Genomic DNA, 11143 nt, shown 5'->3' on the forward strand with positions numbered 1-11143 from the left:
CTAGAGTTTTTGTACAAATTAAATATAGCTCACTTGTTAATTCAACAAATATGTATTTGTACATGCCAGGTTCTGGATTTCACGTGAACTCTATAAATGCGCTAAGGCATGTAAAGCCCTTGTCACACAGTGGTGCTCATAATGATCATATTCCCTCTTGTCCCTCTAAATGCTCTTGCACCAAGAGTCATGAGGAAAAGAATACAAGGCTGTGGAAGCCTAGAGGACTAAGGGAAGATTCTTTCTCCATGTGGGAAGGCTGCCCAGAGGCGGGTGTGAGGAAGCTGGGTCTCTATACATTTATAAATGCTGTCAAAAAAAATGCTGTGTTACTATGAGAAGAAGGGAAATCAGGTTAGAACTCTCTCATGTTTCCCAGGATTAAATCTTATAACAGCAGCAAACGTAACATTCTTAATGGTCATGAGAATCACTTTATATTTATCTGATGCCTTTCTTTCAAGAAGCTCAAACCCTCCTAAGGATAGGATTGCCTTAGTTTTGACAGTCTCACTTTGGGGCCGGGAAGAGGTCATGGTTATTACAGAGTAATGGTACGACAGATATGAACTGGCAGGACTGCAAGGGAACTGAGGTTCTAACTGTTGCCTCTTTCTCCCTTTCTCAAAACCCGAATCCTGACCCATCCTCAACCAGGGCTCATTTCATGGTATCAACATCAAGGCTACAGATGCCTGGCTCAGGGCAGGGTGGGGAGGCTGGGGAGGGCCCCTGGAATGCTGGAATCTCTGCATCTGTCAGCTTAAGCTCTATCCATCAAAGTGGTGAGAAAAGACTCCCTTCACCGGCCTCTGACCCACCCCTCCTCCAACCCAGAGGGAGACACCAAGACTGGGGACAGAATCCCATTCAAGGGGGGAAGAAAAGAAACAATGGCTATTCAGGCCTTTGCCAGGGTCATAACCCGCCCCCCATCCCATCTCCAAGCCCCTTAATGACCCAAAACATCAACATTCAGAGGCATAACGGAGAAGCAGAACAATCCCCTATTCATCACCAGGGCCTCTGCTGGGGGACCTGGGGTATCAGGATGCGGGGGCAGGAGAAGGGGAGGTGATAGTTCCCTGGCTTGCCTCCATTTCCTTCCTAAGTGCCCAGCTTGCTGGGGAACAAAGAATATGGGCTTTGGGGCCAACAGGGGTGGTTCTGTGCTTTTCAGCTGTGTGAGAAAGCCTCAGTTTCCTCATCTGTTTGGGTCCTGGGTAGAGACTTCAAAGGGTGGATTTGAGGATTAAATGAACATAAAACTCAAAAATAGCACCTGTCACCATGGCAAGAGCTCAATGAAAATTGGTGATTATTATTGTAATTTATTTTCTATTATATGTCTAAGCAGGATCGAGAAGCCATGGAAAGGTTTAGTTCAGGGGATGCGTGTGTGTGTTGGGGTGTGTGTATGTAGGATGCTAGGGGGTGTAAGAAAGAGAGAGAGAGAGAAAGTTTCTGTATAACTGACAAGATTTTCTTCTCAGTCACTTTGCAAGCCAGGGACCTCTGGCCAGCAACACCCTGCCTGGGCCTCACTCGACCAAACTACCTGCTGCAGGAGACGGCCTGCCCACTCAGCCCACCTGGGCCAAGTTTGGCTGTACACCAGTTCCTAAGTTCTTGTCCCATACCCAAGAAGAATGAGGATATGTTGACAATCAAAGAACAAACAAGGTGGGGAGTTTTACTGAGTGATGGAACAGCTTTCAGCAGAGAGGGGACCCAGAGGTGGTCCCCCTGTACAAAGTTGGGAAAGCCTCTGCAATGTGGCTGAGTCCGGGGCCTTCATAGGCTCAGAATAGGGGAGGGGCAGGCTGTAGGTGGTACTAGAAAAGGCAACATTTGACTGGTTAAAAGGCATTATTCAGAAACAATCAATTGGGAAAGGGTGGAGAAACAGGAACAGAAGTTCTCACTCTGGGTTGTGGGTTTCATCCCAGTCCAGCAGTCCAGTCTTTAAGCCTTCAGGCTGGTATGGGCTTGAAGGTGGGGTTTCACTGGGGACCTGCCCCTATCTTTCCAAGCATTTGGCTGCCTTCTCCTGCTCTCATAACTGGTATTTGTACAATATTTATTACTTACAAAGCACCTCACATGTCCCATGTAATTTCATAGCAATCCTAGAAATACCTTTCACAAATGAGGAAATTAAGTATAGAGAGTTTAAATGGCACTATTTTATATTCTCTCCAGGGTGTCAGGGACAGTGCACTTAACTCCCTCACAGATGTGCCTAAAATATATATGCCTATATATTATATAAGTATATATATTATATATGTATAAGTATATACACGTATATACTTATACATATATAATATATATATATTTTATATTTTAGGTGCATCTGAGAGGGAGATATATATATATATATATATATATATATATATATATATATTACACAATAGTGTTATCAGTCCTGGAGATGCCTGAGAGTGGCCCCAGAACTACTTCTGGAAACTATGCTATGGGTCTATAATATACCTTTCCAGGTGTATCTTCCTCAATCTCTGTGTTTTCTTCTATTCCTGCCAAATGGAGGTCCCCTTTATCCTCACACATTCCCTCAGAGTTCCCTGGCTCCCTCCCCCACAATTTGCTATGTTCCCTCTACTGAAATGGCCTTTGCCATTTTTACCTGTTGAAATTCTCCTTACCATTCAGGTCTTACTCCATTTTCCATTCATTTCTTAAAATGTTCTCGCAGCCAAGGCCCCACCCTCGGGAAGCCTGAGGTGTGTAGCTTGACTATGCTGATGTGCACCGATGTTTCAGCAACACTTTTTATACCATCCTGCCTTAAGTGGGGGCAGACATGCTGCTGTGGAGCTCTTTGCATTCTTAGTGCCCAATGCCTGGAAGTTGCGAGGGCTCCAGAAACTGTGCTGTGACTGAAGACTTCTGGCCACTTTAATGTTTAATCATTTATCATGTATCACTGAGAACCCATTAACTGCTATGTGGAATGCAGATTCAAGCATTCCTCAAGTAGCTTTTAGTCTAAAACAGGGTTAGAAGACAAATGTGCAAATGACTCTTTATGAGGCAGAACACATTACAAAGAGGACGCCAACAAAATGCATGTTGGCAGGAAAATTGACCACGTCCCCTCCCTGCGTAAATCCCTTGCATGACTTCTCCTTAGGTTGAAATCTAAATGCCCCCGATCCACCAATATACGTGGTCCCCCTCAGAGCCCAACTCTGCCCACATTTCAGCTACGCTGGCATTCAATCTCTGCCCATTGCCAGGCTTCTCTGATTCTGGACCTCTTCACAATGCCGCTTCCTCCCTAAAACTCTCTGACATCTTTTTTCACAGATCTTCCTAGAGGAGGGCTCATTTCTTCAAGGAAGAAGGAAGCCCGCCTAGGCAGTCCTGGCCAGGTTAAATTCTTGTTCCTTAAAAAAAATTTTAATAGCACTCATCTCAATGTGCAGTTACATATGTATTTGTGTGGCTAATTTGATGAATATCTGTCCCTTTCAGTAGACTCCTGATCCCATGAGAGTGGGCATCAGGGTGTGTGCTCACTGCTGCACTCCCCATGCCAGCATGTGCTAGGCACTCAAAAATATTGATTGAATAAATGAAGTAATGATGGTTTGTTTGCAAAGCATTTCAAGGTGTGGAGAACATTTTAAGAAATGAATAACAAATGGCATGGACTCGAATAATAAAAAGAATTTTGACAGGTAGAAATGGCAAAGGACAGCGTTTTATAGGAAAGGACCTTAAGACTAGTTGGGGGGTGAAGGGTGTCAGAGAACTCTAAAGGAATGCATGAGGACAGAAGTGGCCTCTGTTTGGCAGATTGGAGGGAAATATAAGGCATAGGAGAAGACAATCCTGGAAAGGTATGTTATAGCCAGGGAGGGCCTGGAAGGTCTGAAATGCCAAGCCATGATAGATTTAATTTGTAATCAATGAAGAACTAGTAAAGTTTGTTAAGAAAAGAGGGACAAGACCAGAGCTACTCTGTCCCTTAGTTCCAGGTGAGTGGAAAGGTGTTGGCAGGGAAAATGAAAAGAAGGTGACAAACTGGAGAGACCCTACAGAGAAAACCATGGCTAAGACTTGACCATGAGGAGCTGAATGATTTCCAAGTGAGGTTTGAGGATTGCCTCCTTCAGAATCTCCTGGGGTATGAATTGAGTCATCAATGCCCTTGAGACCTACGGGCCAGCATTTCCAGGGCCTGGGCACGGGAATCTGCATGTGAATGACCACTTTGAGTGGTGCACAGGAAGACTCAAGTTTCAGCTGTTGGGCTGCAGGATCTATATGCCTGTACATATTAGGTACCCAAGTAAGACTCAAAATGACAGAATGAGTCAAAGAATCCTGGGCTTAGACCCTGGGAACATGGTAAAATGGGTCAGAGGGATGTCAAGAGGCAGAGCTAGTTTTAGAGGGGATGTGGTTGAGTGCAACCCTAGAGGACAGTCAGAGAGAATACACAGATCTCAGAACCAAAGTGCTGAGACAACAGACACGGTGGGATTTTATTCTCTGATTATTTTCAAAGACCACCCTATTTTGGATGTGCTACTTCTCAGCTTGTCTAGAATCAGGATTATAAACCAGATAATCTGTGAAGTAACCCAAGGAAATGAACTCCAGTAGGATAGGGACTGAGGATATTCATAATCTAAGTATGAAGAAGGAGAAAGAAAATCAGTTTTTTGCAGATTTTCCACCTGCCTTACAAAGCGCCTAAAATCTTTCAGCTTCTGGGAAGTGGAAGGCAATGCCTTCCAGGCATGCACCGAGGTCTCTAGGGCATGTTACTCACATCTATGTAAGTGACTCACTGCTGTTAGAGCATGCACTGTGTCCAAGAAATCCCAGGCCACTCTCACCAGCATCCCCCACGCCCACCAGAATATTTCACGAGGACAAAGAAACATTTGGAGGCTCTATTATTGCTATATCCCACATGTCTGGAACAGTGCCTGCGCTAAATGGTTGCTCCATCAGTATTCACTGAACGAAGAAATAGGACATAGGCCACTTAATTCGGAATCTCAGCCCTGCCATTGACAGCTGTAAACCCTTGGCAACTTAATCTCTTTCAACTTGTTTCCTTACAAAATGGGGATAATAATAGGTTCTTCACAAGATTGTTTAAGGAGGATTAAACAAGATAGTGTGTGCAATGTGCTTGGTGTGACGCAGACGCATGGTGCATCCTGTGCATGGTAAGTATCATGTGGTCACCATGATGCCTGCCTCCTCCACTCCTATGCCAACATAGGGTAGAGGGTGTTGCAGGGGGCTAACACTCAGCTGCTGTCAAATCACTTATTTGTATTTATTTATTTATTTTTTGAGACAGAGTGTCGCTCTATAGCCCAGGCTGGAGTGCAGTGGCATGATCTCGGCTCACTGCAACCTCTGCCTCTTGGTTCAAGCGATTCTCCTGTCTCAGCCTCCCAAGTAGCTGGGTATACAGGCGCACACCACTACACCCGGCTAATTTTTGTATTTTTAGTAGAGATGGGGTTTCATTATGTTGGTCAGTTGACCTCAATCTCTGACCTTGTGATCCACCTGCCTCAGCCTCCCAAAGTGCTGGGATTACAGGCGTGAGCCACTGCGCCCGGCCTGTCAAATCATTTAATTCAACTCACTCTCTTTCCCTCCATCTGACACTTCTCACCACTTTTAAGACATAAAGAAGGCAAAACTTGCACAGAAAAATCTGAGCTGGAAAGAACTCTCCCTCACCCTGTGCTTATCAGTATCATCACTGGCATGGGGGCCAGCCCATTCACCTGTTGATCCGCTTGACAGGAGGCAAGAAAAAGAGGGAAAGGAGAAATCTTAAGGCTGCTCTTCATTCTACAGAAAAAAAAAAAATGAGGCCTGACCATTTAGGGACTTGCTCAAGGTCATGGAGTAAGCAGTGAGCCTGGAATGAGAGTCACAGCTGTTTCTCCCCACTCTCAGCCTGGATCTTCCCCATCCTGCTACGGAAGCCCTGGAGATGGTAGGGTCAGGCATGCTGAAAGGTACAGGGGAAAGTGATGCTGCAGTAAAGCTCTTCAGTTACTGCCCTATAACAGAAAAAGGGCAACCCAGTCAGGGTAAATGACAGCAGGTGGAGAGGACCTCACCAAGGCTTTTGGAAGTGGCCAAGAGCCAGTCCCATCTATCTCACCCCATCTCTTACCTTCTTCCAATTTCTCTAGCCCAAAGTGCCTAGAAGAGACTGGCATAGAATGCAAATAAGCTCAGAACCCTAGGCAGTCTGGGGAAGGAGAAGGACCCAGGGCAAACAGAGGCGGGCAGATGGGTGTCTGCAACCTCCCAGCCATCTCCCTGGAGACAGGCTGGATGAGGTCAGGAGCCCAGGCCAGTGGAGAGACTGAGGACTCTCAAAGCAGCCAGCAAGCAACTTCTAAAAAGACAAAGCTCTCACATCAGGAAATGTCCCCATAGAGAGAAGGCAACAAAAAAGGAGAGGAATCGCCTCTGGGCAGGGGACTTCCAGCTCTCTTTTGTTTATGGGGATGTTTCTGGTTCCCAGCTTTGAATTATGGCTTAAGGATGGTGGGTAATTTAATTAAACATTGCAAGGGCTTGGCTGAGGTTGCCTGGGAGCCACTGGTTGAAAGTTCCTACCCTGTCATGGCCTCATCAATGAGACTGAGAGAAACTATGTGTGCGTTGGTGGAGAAGGGAGAGGAGGGGGCTCAGAGCTCAGAAACCCAGAGATTCTTCTATTCTACTTTGACAAGTGCCTGGACAGACCCAGCTTTTCTGGGAATGCAGCCCAGTGCCTCCAGCACCCAGCACAGGGCCTGGCGCACAGGACAGAGGTACTCAGGATGGATGACCGACTGACTGACTCTAGCAATAAGTGGATGAAACCAAAGCAGTCTGATGTAAAACACACCCTCAGGCAGCCTTTAAAATGATGCAGGGCAAGGTCTCTGACTGCGGTTTGAAGTCCAGGGAGTGTCATCCTCTCACTAAACTGCTCACCATCAGGAGGTATTCAACCTGTCCTCAGGTGAGAGTGATGAGACCTGGGACACGTGGCTTCTTTCCTTCCGCCCAGTTTTCTCTATAACTTCACTTCAGTAGAAAGGATCATGAATCTTTGTAGAAACCTTGCCCATTCTAAGTACCCCCAAACACAGATTCCACCTTTGCTCTTCCCAAATGTGGGAAAGGGGCTGAGACCTTTCTACCACAAGGGTGGTTCTCCAAATGCTGCAGAGATTTAGTCTGAAATAGAAAAGCTAACACCTGGTTTTTTTTTTTTTTTTTTTGTTTTTTTGTTTTTTTTTTTGTTTTTGAGGACTGGAATCCCCTGGCAGATGCTTTAACTGCTGGTCTGTCTCTCTGGTCCCACCTCCATGGCTCAGCTCCCCACAACACACATCCCTCTGCTAACCTGCTGCCTCCACCCTCACCTCCACAACAACTACTCAAGTTGCACAATGACATTCTCTCCCTCCCCCTCAGCCACACTTAATCCTCTTTCTCACTCTCCCCACATTCCTCTCTATTCTCTCCTCCTCCCAGTCTCCCCCAGCTCCACCTCTCTCCCTTCCCTACACGGTTTAAGACCCTGCAAATTCGAACACTTCCAGAAATCCTGTCCCCAGAAAGCTCTCCTCAATTAGTGTCTGCAGAGTACTTGGCAAAGGGGTTGCTCAAGGGAATTGTGACTAAAGATGGGGACATGAGGGTGGAAAGATACCCCTTTCCCATGACAATTTTAATTAGCACACAGGATGTGGGGGCTTTCCAAGGAAGCGGAGAAACCCTGTTCAAACAGCTGTTTGCTGGGGAGGGCCTCTCCCAGTCGTCTTTTCTACTTCCTCCCCAGCACACCGGCCTCTCCAGGCTCCTCGGTTACACTCTAGGGAAAGCTCAGCCAGAATTCCAGAAACAATGGCCCCCTCCCCACCTGTCACTGAAGGAGACAGAAACTCTTCACATTCACTAGTTAAGCAAGGACCGAGCAAAGAGGGGCAGTTCTGCCGTCCTCCTCCCTAGGGCAGCCTCCCCCACCCCCCCGCCCCCTATGTCCCCATCCTGCAGGCTCCCTTCCCGGCTCTGACCTGGAAAGGCAGGTCAGCTGGGAAGCGGGCTTGTGCTGGCTACAGTGGCAACTTGATTCTCAGGAAAAGACAGGATCTTGGCGCTCCGGGAGGCTAAGGGTTCCTTACAGGCTACGGTTTCAAGAGGAAGCCTTGGGGACAGTTTCTCCTTAGGAATCTGCCCCCTCCTCCTCAGCAGACAAAGGGAGCGGCTTGCCTGCCAGGCATTCCGAAGCCCCAAACCTCCCCCTCCTCTCTCCATCTGCTCCGGCCTGTTGCTTCCGTGTTTGGAGCGTGTAGCAGAGGCATTCGCCAAAGCCACGGCGTCCAGGGTCCCCCAGCTCCAGTCTCTCCTCATAGGGAGCCCGGCGCTTCCCTTACCCAACTGTAGCGACAGCCTCCGGGGAATCCCTTCTTCCTCCCCCAGTTCCCACACCCAGGACCCAGCTGTGGGGAGGAATCCCACACAGGAGACGCAGAGGCAGTGAGATCAGGGGTGAGGGGACCTGTGGCAAGCCCCAGCGTGCCTGAGGCAAAGCAGGGTCAGTTCAGCCACGGTGCCGGCCGTCAAGGGATGAGGGCAGGAAGCCTTTGCGAGGGGCTGCGATTGCCTGTAGGCTGGGGGCGGCCCTAGAATTTCTACACGGAAAGACTTAGGGCCACCAAGCGCCGAAAAGTGGGGGCGTGAAAGAAGATGGGGAGGGGATTCTTAGCGAGTAGGTTGAAGGTGGGTTTGCAACACAGGAACACTGATACTACTTGCATGGATGTTTGGGGGGGAGGGAGGATCCTGCGAGGATCCAGGGGAGTGACAGACGCGCCTCTCACCACCACCTCTCGGTGACACTTCTGCACCGAGGCACCGACTAGGTGGCCAAGGTGGGTTCCCAGGGCGGGAGGTACCTTGGCAGGTTGGGGAGGTGGTGGGAGCGGACGGGGCGGGGACGGGGCGGCCGGCTCACCCGTGTCTTGGCGGAACTGGTTCATGGACTGCAGGTCGATGATGTAGGGCGCGAGACGGCTGTCCACCTGGCCCAGCACCACGCTGCCCCCCGCGCGGGGGCCAGCGCGGACCACCGCCTCGATGTGGTGGCTCACGGCGGGGCTGTAGGGACGCCAGCGGCCGTGCTCGTTCAGCCATTCCCAGACCACCACGGCCGAGGCCAGGAGCATGGCGAGCCCGGGGCTGCGGCGCTGCGCGGCCCGCCTCCCGGGCCCCGAGCGCCCGACCTCCTCCGCTTCCTCCTGCGCCGTCGCCTCCGGGCCTCGACCGCGCCCCCTGCCCCGCGCCCCGCCGCCCCAGGCAGCCTCAGCTCCGGCCCATGGGCTCCTCCCCAGCCGTGCATCCACCGGGGCCGGGACACCGGGGCCGCCTGGCTCGGACCGCGCGCCGCAGCCGCCGCCGCCGCCGCCGCCGCCGCCGCCTGGGTCCGCCGCTGCTGCCGCTGCTCCGTGGGGTCGAGTCGCTTCATGCAAATGCCCCGCTCTCTGCAAACAGGCCCCCGCCTTGCAAAAGCCACCCGGCGGGCGCGCGGCCCGAGCCCCGGCGGCCGCGAGCTGGGGCTGACGGCGAGGCGAGGACCCAGCCCTAGCACCAGTTGCGCCTCGGGCTCTGCAGACGCCGGGGTGGGATCTCACCGCACGGCCGCGCTCCGAATGGCACGCTCTGCTCCCCTCCCCTCTCTCCCTCCCTCCCCACCCCTTCGCCGCACGAATTGCAGTCGCCGCCGCGGGCAGAGCTCCCCCTCCCTGCGGCTCTGCTCAGTCCCTTCCAGAATGAACCTCCCCCTCCCAAGCGGGGCGCTAAGGCAAACCCGCGCCCGCGTGGGTTTCCCTGGTTGCTTGATGCAGAGAAACGACCCGCCATGACACGGCGCTGGGACCGCCACTGTCGCCCAGCTGCAACTTTGCAGCCTCCTTCCCCAAAATGTAATTCTCTCTCTCTCTCTTTTTTTTTTTTTCTTAATGCAGCATGATCAGTGCCCGCAGCGCGAGCTGGAGACACGCATTGTCTCGGGCCTTGCACACGCACTAGCACACTCACAGTCGCACACACACGCGCACACACCCCCACGTCTTTATTGCCCTGGCTCCTATTACCTCATCCTCGCCCGAATCCTCAGCTGTCAGTCAAGGAAACAAGCCACGCCCCCCTGCTGCTCGGGCGGGCGCCCTAGAGCTAACCTGCCCCCTGCTGGCCTAAAGCAACCTGTGCCGGCCAATGGCCACTCCAATATCTGCTAATGAGATCCAGTCCAAAGGGATGCAGCAATTTGGCTAATGATGGATTTATGTTACCTATGTAGAGAGCAGATGTGGTTTTTCTGGCCAGATTCAATGTACTAGAGTCAAGAAGACACATGCTAAATTAATTTAGTCTGGATCGTTTCTATAACTAAAATTATGAAGCACTAGGACAAACAAGATAGACTTATTTTGATCATAAATAGTTAATATGGAAAATAAAATTAAAGGGGTCGGTTCTGACTAAAAGGGTATACTGAAGTCAGTATTATACATTAATCTTGTCAAAGAACACAAATTTTGTTTTGTTGAGATTGCAAACCACATAAAACAATGAACTGAGTCTGTCAAGATCCAAGACATAGGATGTGGGAAAATAAAAATAGATTATGTGTTAGAGAATGAGATTGAGAATCTTTTTGAAATAATCAATTTTTTCATAAATATCATATGACCTTTTTATGTTTTAGAACTTACTTCCCCCTCCCTCTCCTTACAGCTGTTCTTTTTCCCATCATTAGAATTTTCCATCCCTCTACCTTTACCTTTCTCCCAACATAGTTGTAAATACAAAGCAAAATTGTAAGATCTGTTCTTCAGGCCTCTAAAAGCACCAGGCCCAAGGGACCTCTGAGCTTTGTTCTTTCAGGTCTCCTTGCACAGCTTGACCTCTGAAATGCCCAGTCAGCCTCTCCCTTAATTAGGGACTGCTACTAATCAACCCAAACAACACCACTTATTAAAATGTCGAGTTTCAGAATTAGAAGAACAAAAAGAAATCAAGTTAAGGATACCTCAATTAAGTCCATCACAGGCCGTTATTATTACCATTT

At 49.6% G+C, this 11143-nt stretch overlaps 1 protein-coding gene across 3 annotated transcripts in view; it reads right to left on the bottom strand.

Moving 5' to 3' along the window:
• DTX4 (deltex E3 ubiquitin ligase 4) overlaps window positions 1–10300 on the bottom strand; it is a 35038-nt gene extending 24738 nt beyond the window's left edge. For 2 of the 3 annotated variants that reach the window (XM_032282108.1, XM_032282109.1), the window contains exon 1: window positions 9029–9396. In XM_032282108.1, the coding sequence (XP_032137999.1) occupies window positions 9029–9239 (211 nt within the window). In that variant the 5' untranslated portion in view covers window positions 9240–9396. Of the gene's footprint in view, window positions 1–9028; window positions 9397–10166 lie in introns of those variants that run through there. The other variant, XM_032282110.1, reaches the window with a different exon arrangement.
• Window positions 10301–11143: the final 843 nt, after the last annotated feature.

This window comes from Sapajus apella, unplaced genomic scaffold, assembly GCF_009761245.1.
Source record: "Sapajus apella isolate SASKATOON/1434 unplaced genomic scaffold, GSC_monkey_1.0 scaffold14, whole genome shotgun sequence".
Lineage (NCBI taxonomy): Eukaryota > Metazoa > Chordata > Mammalia > Primates > Cebidae > Sapajus > Sapajus apella.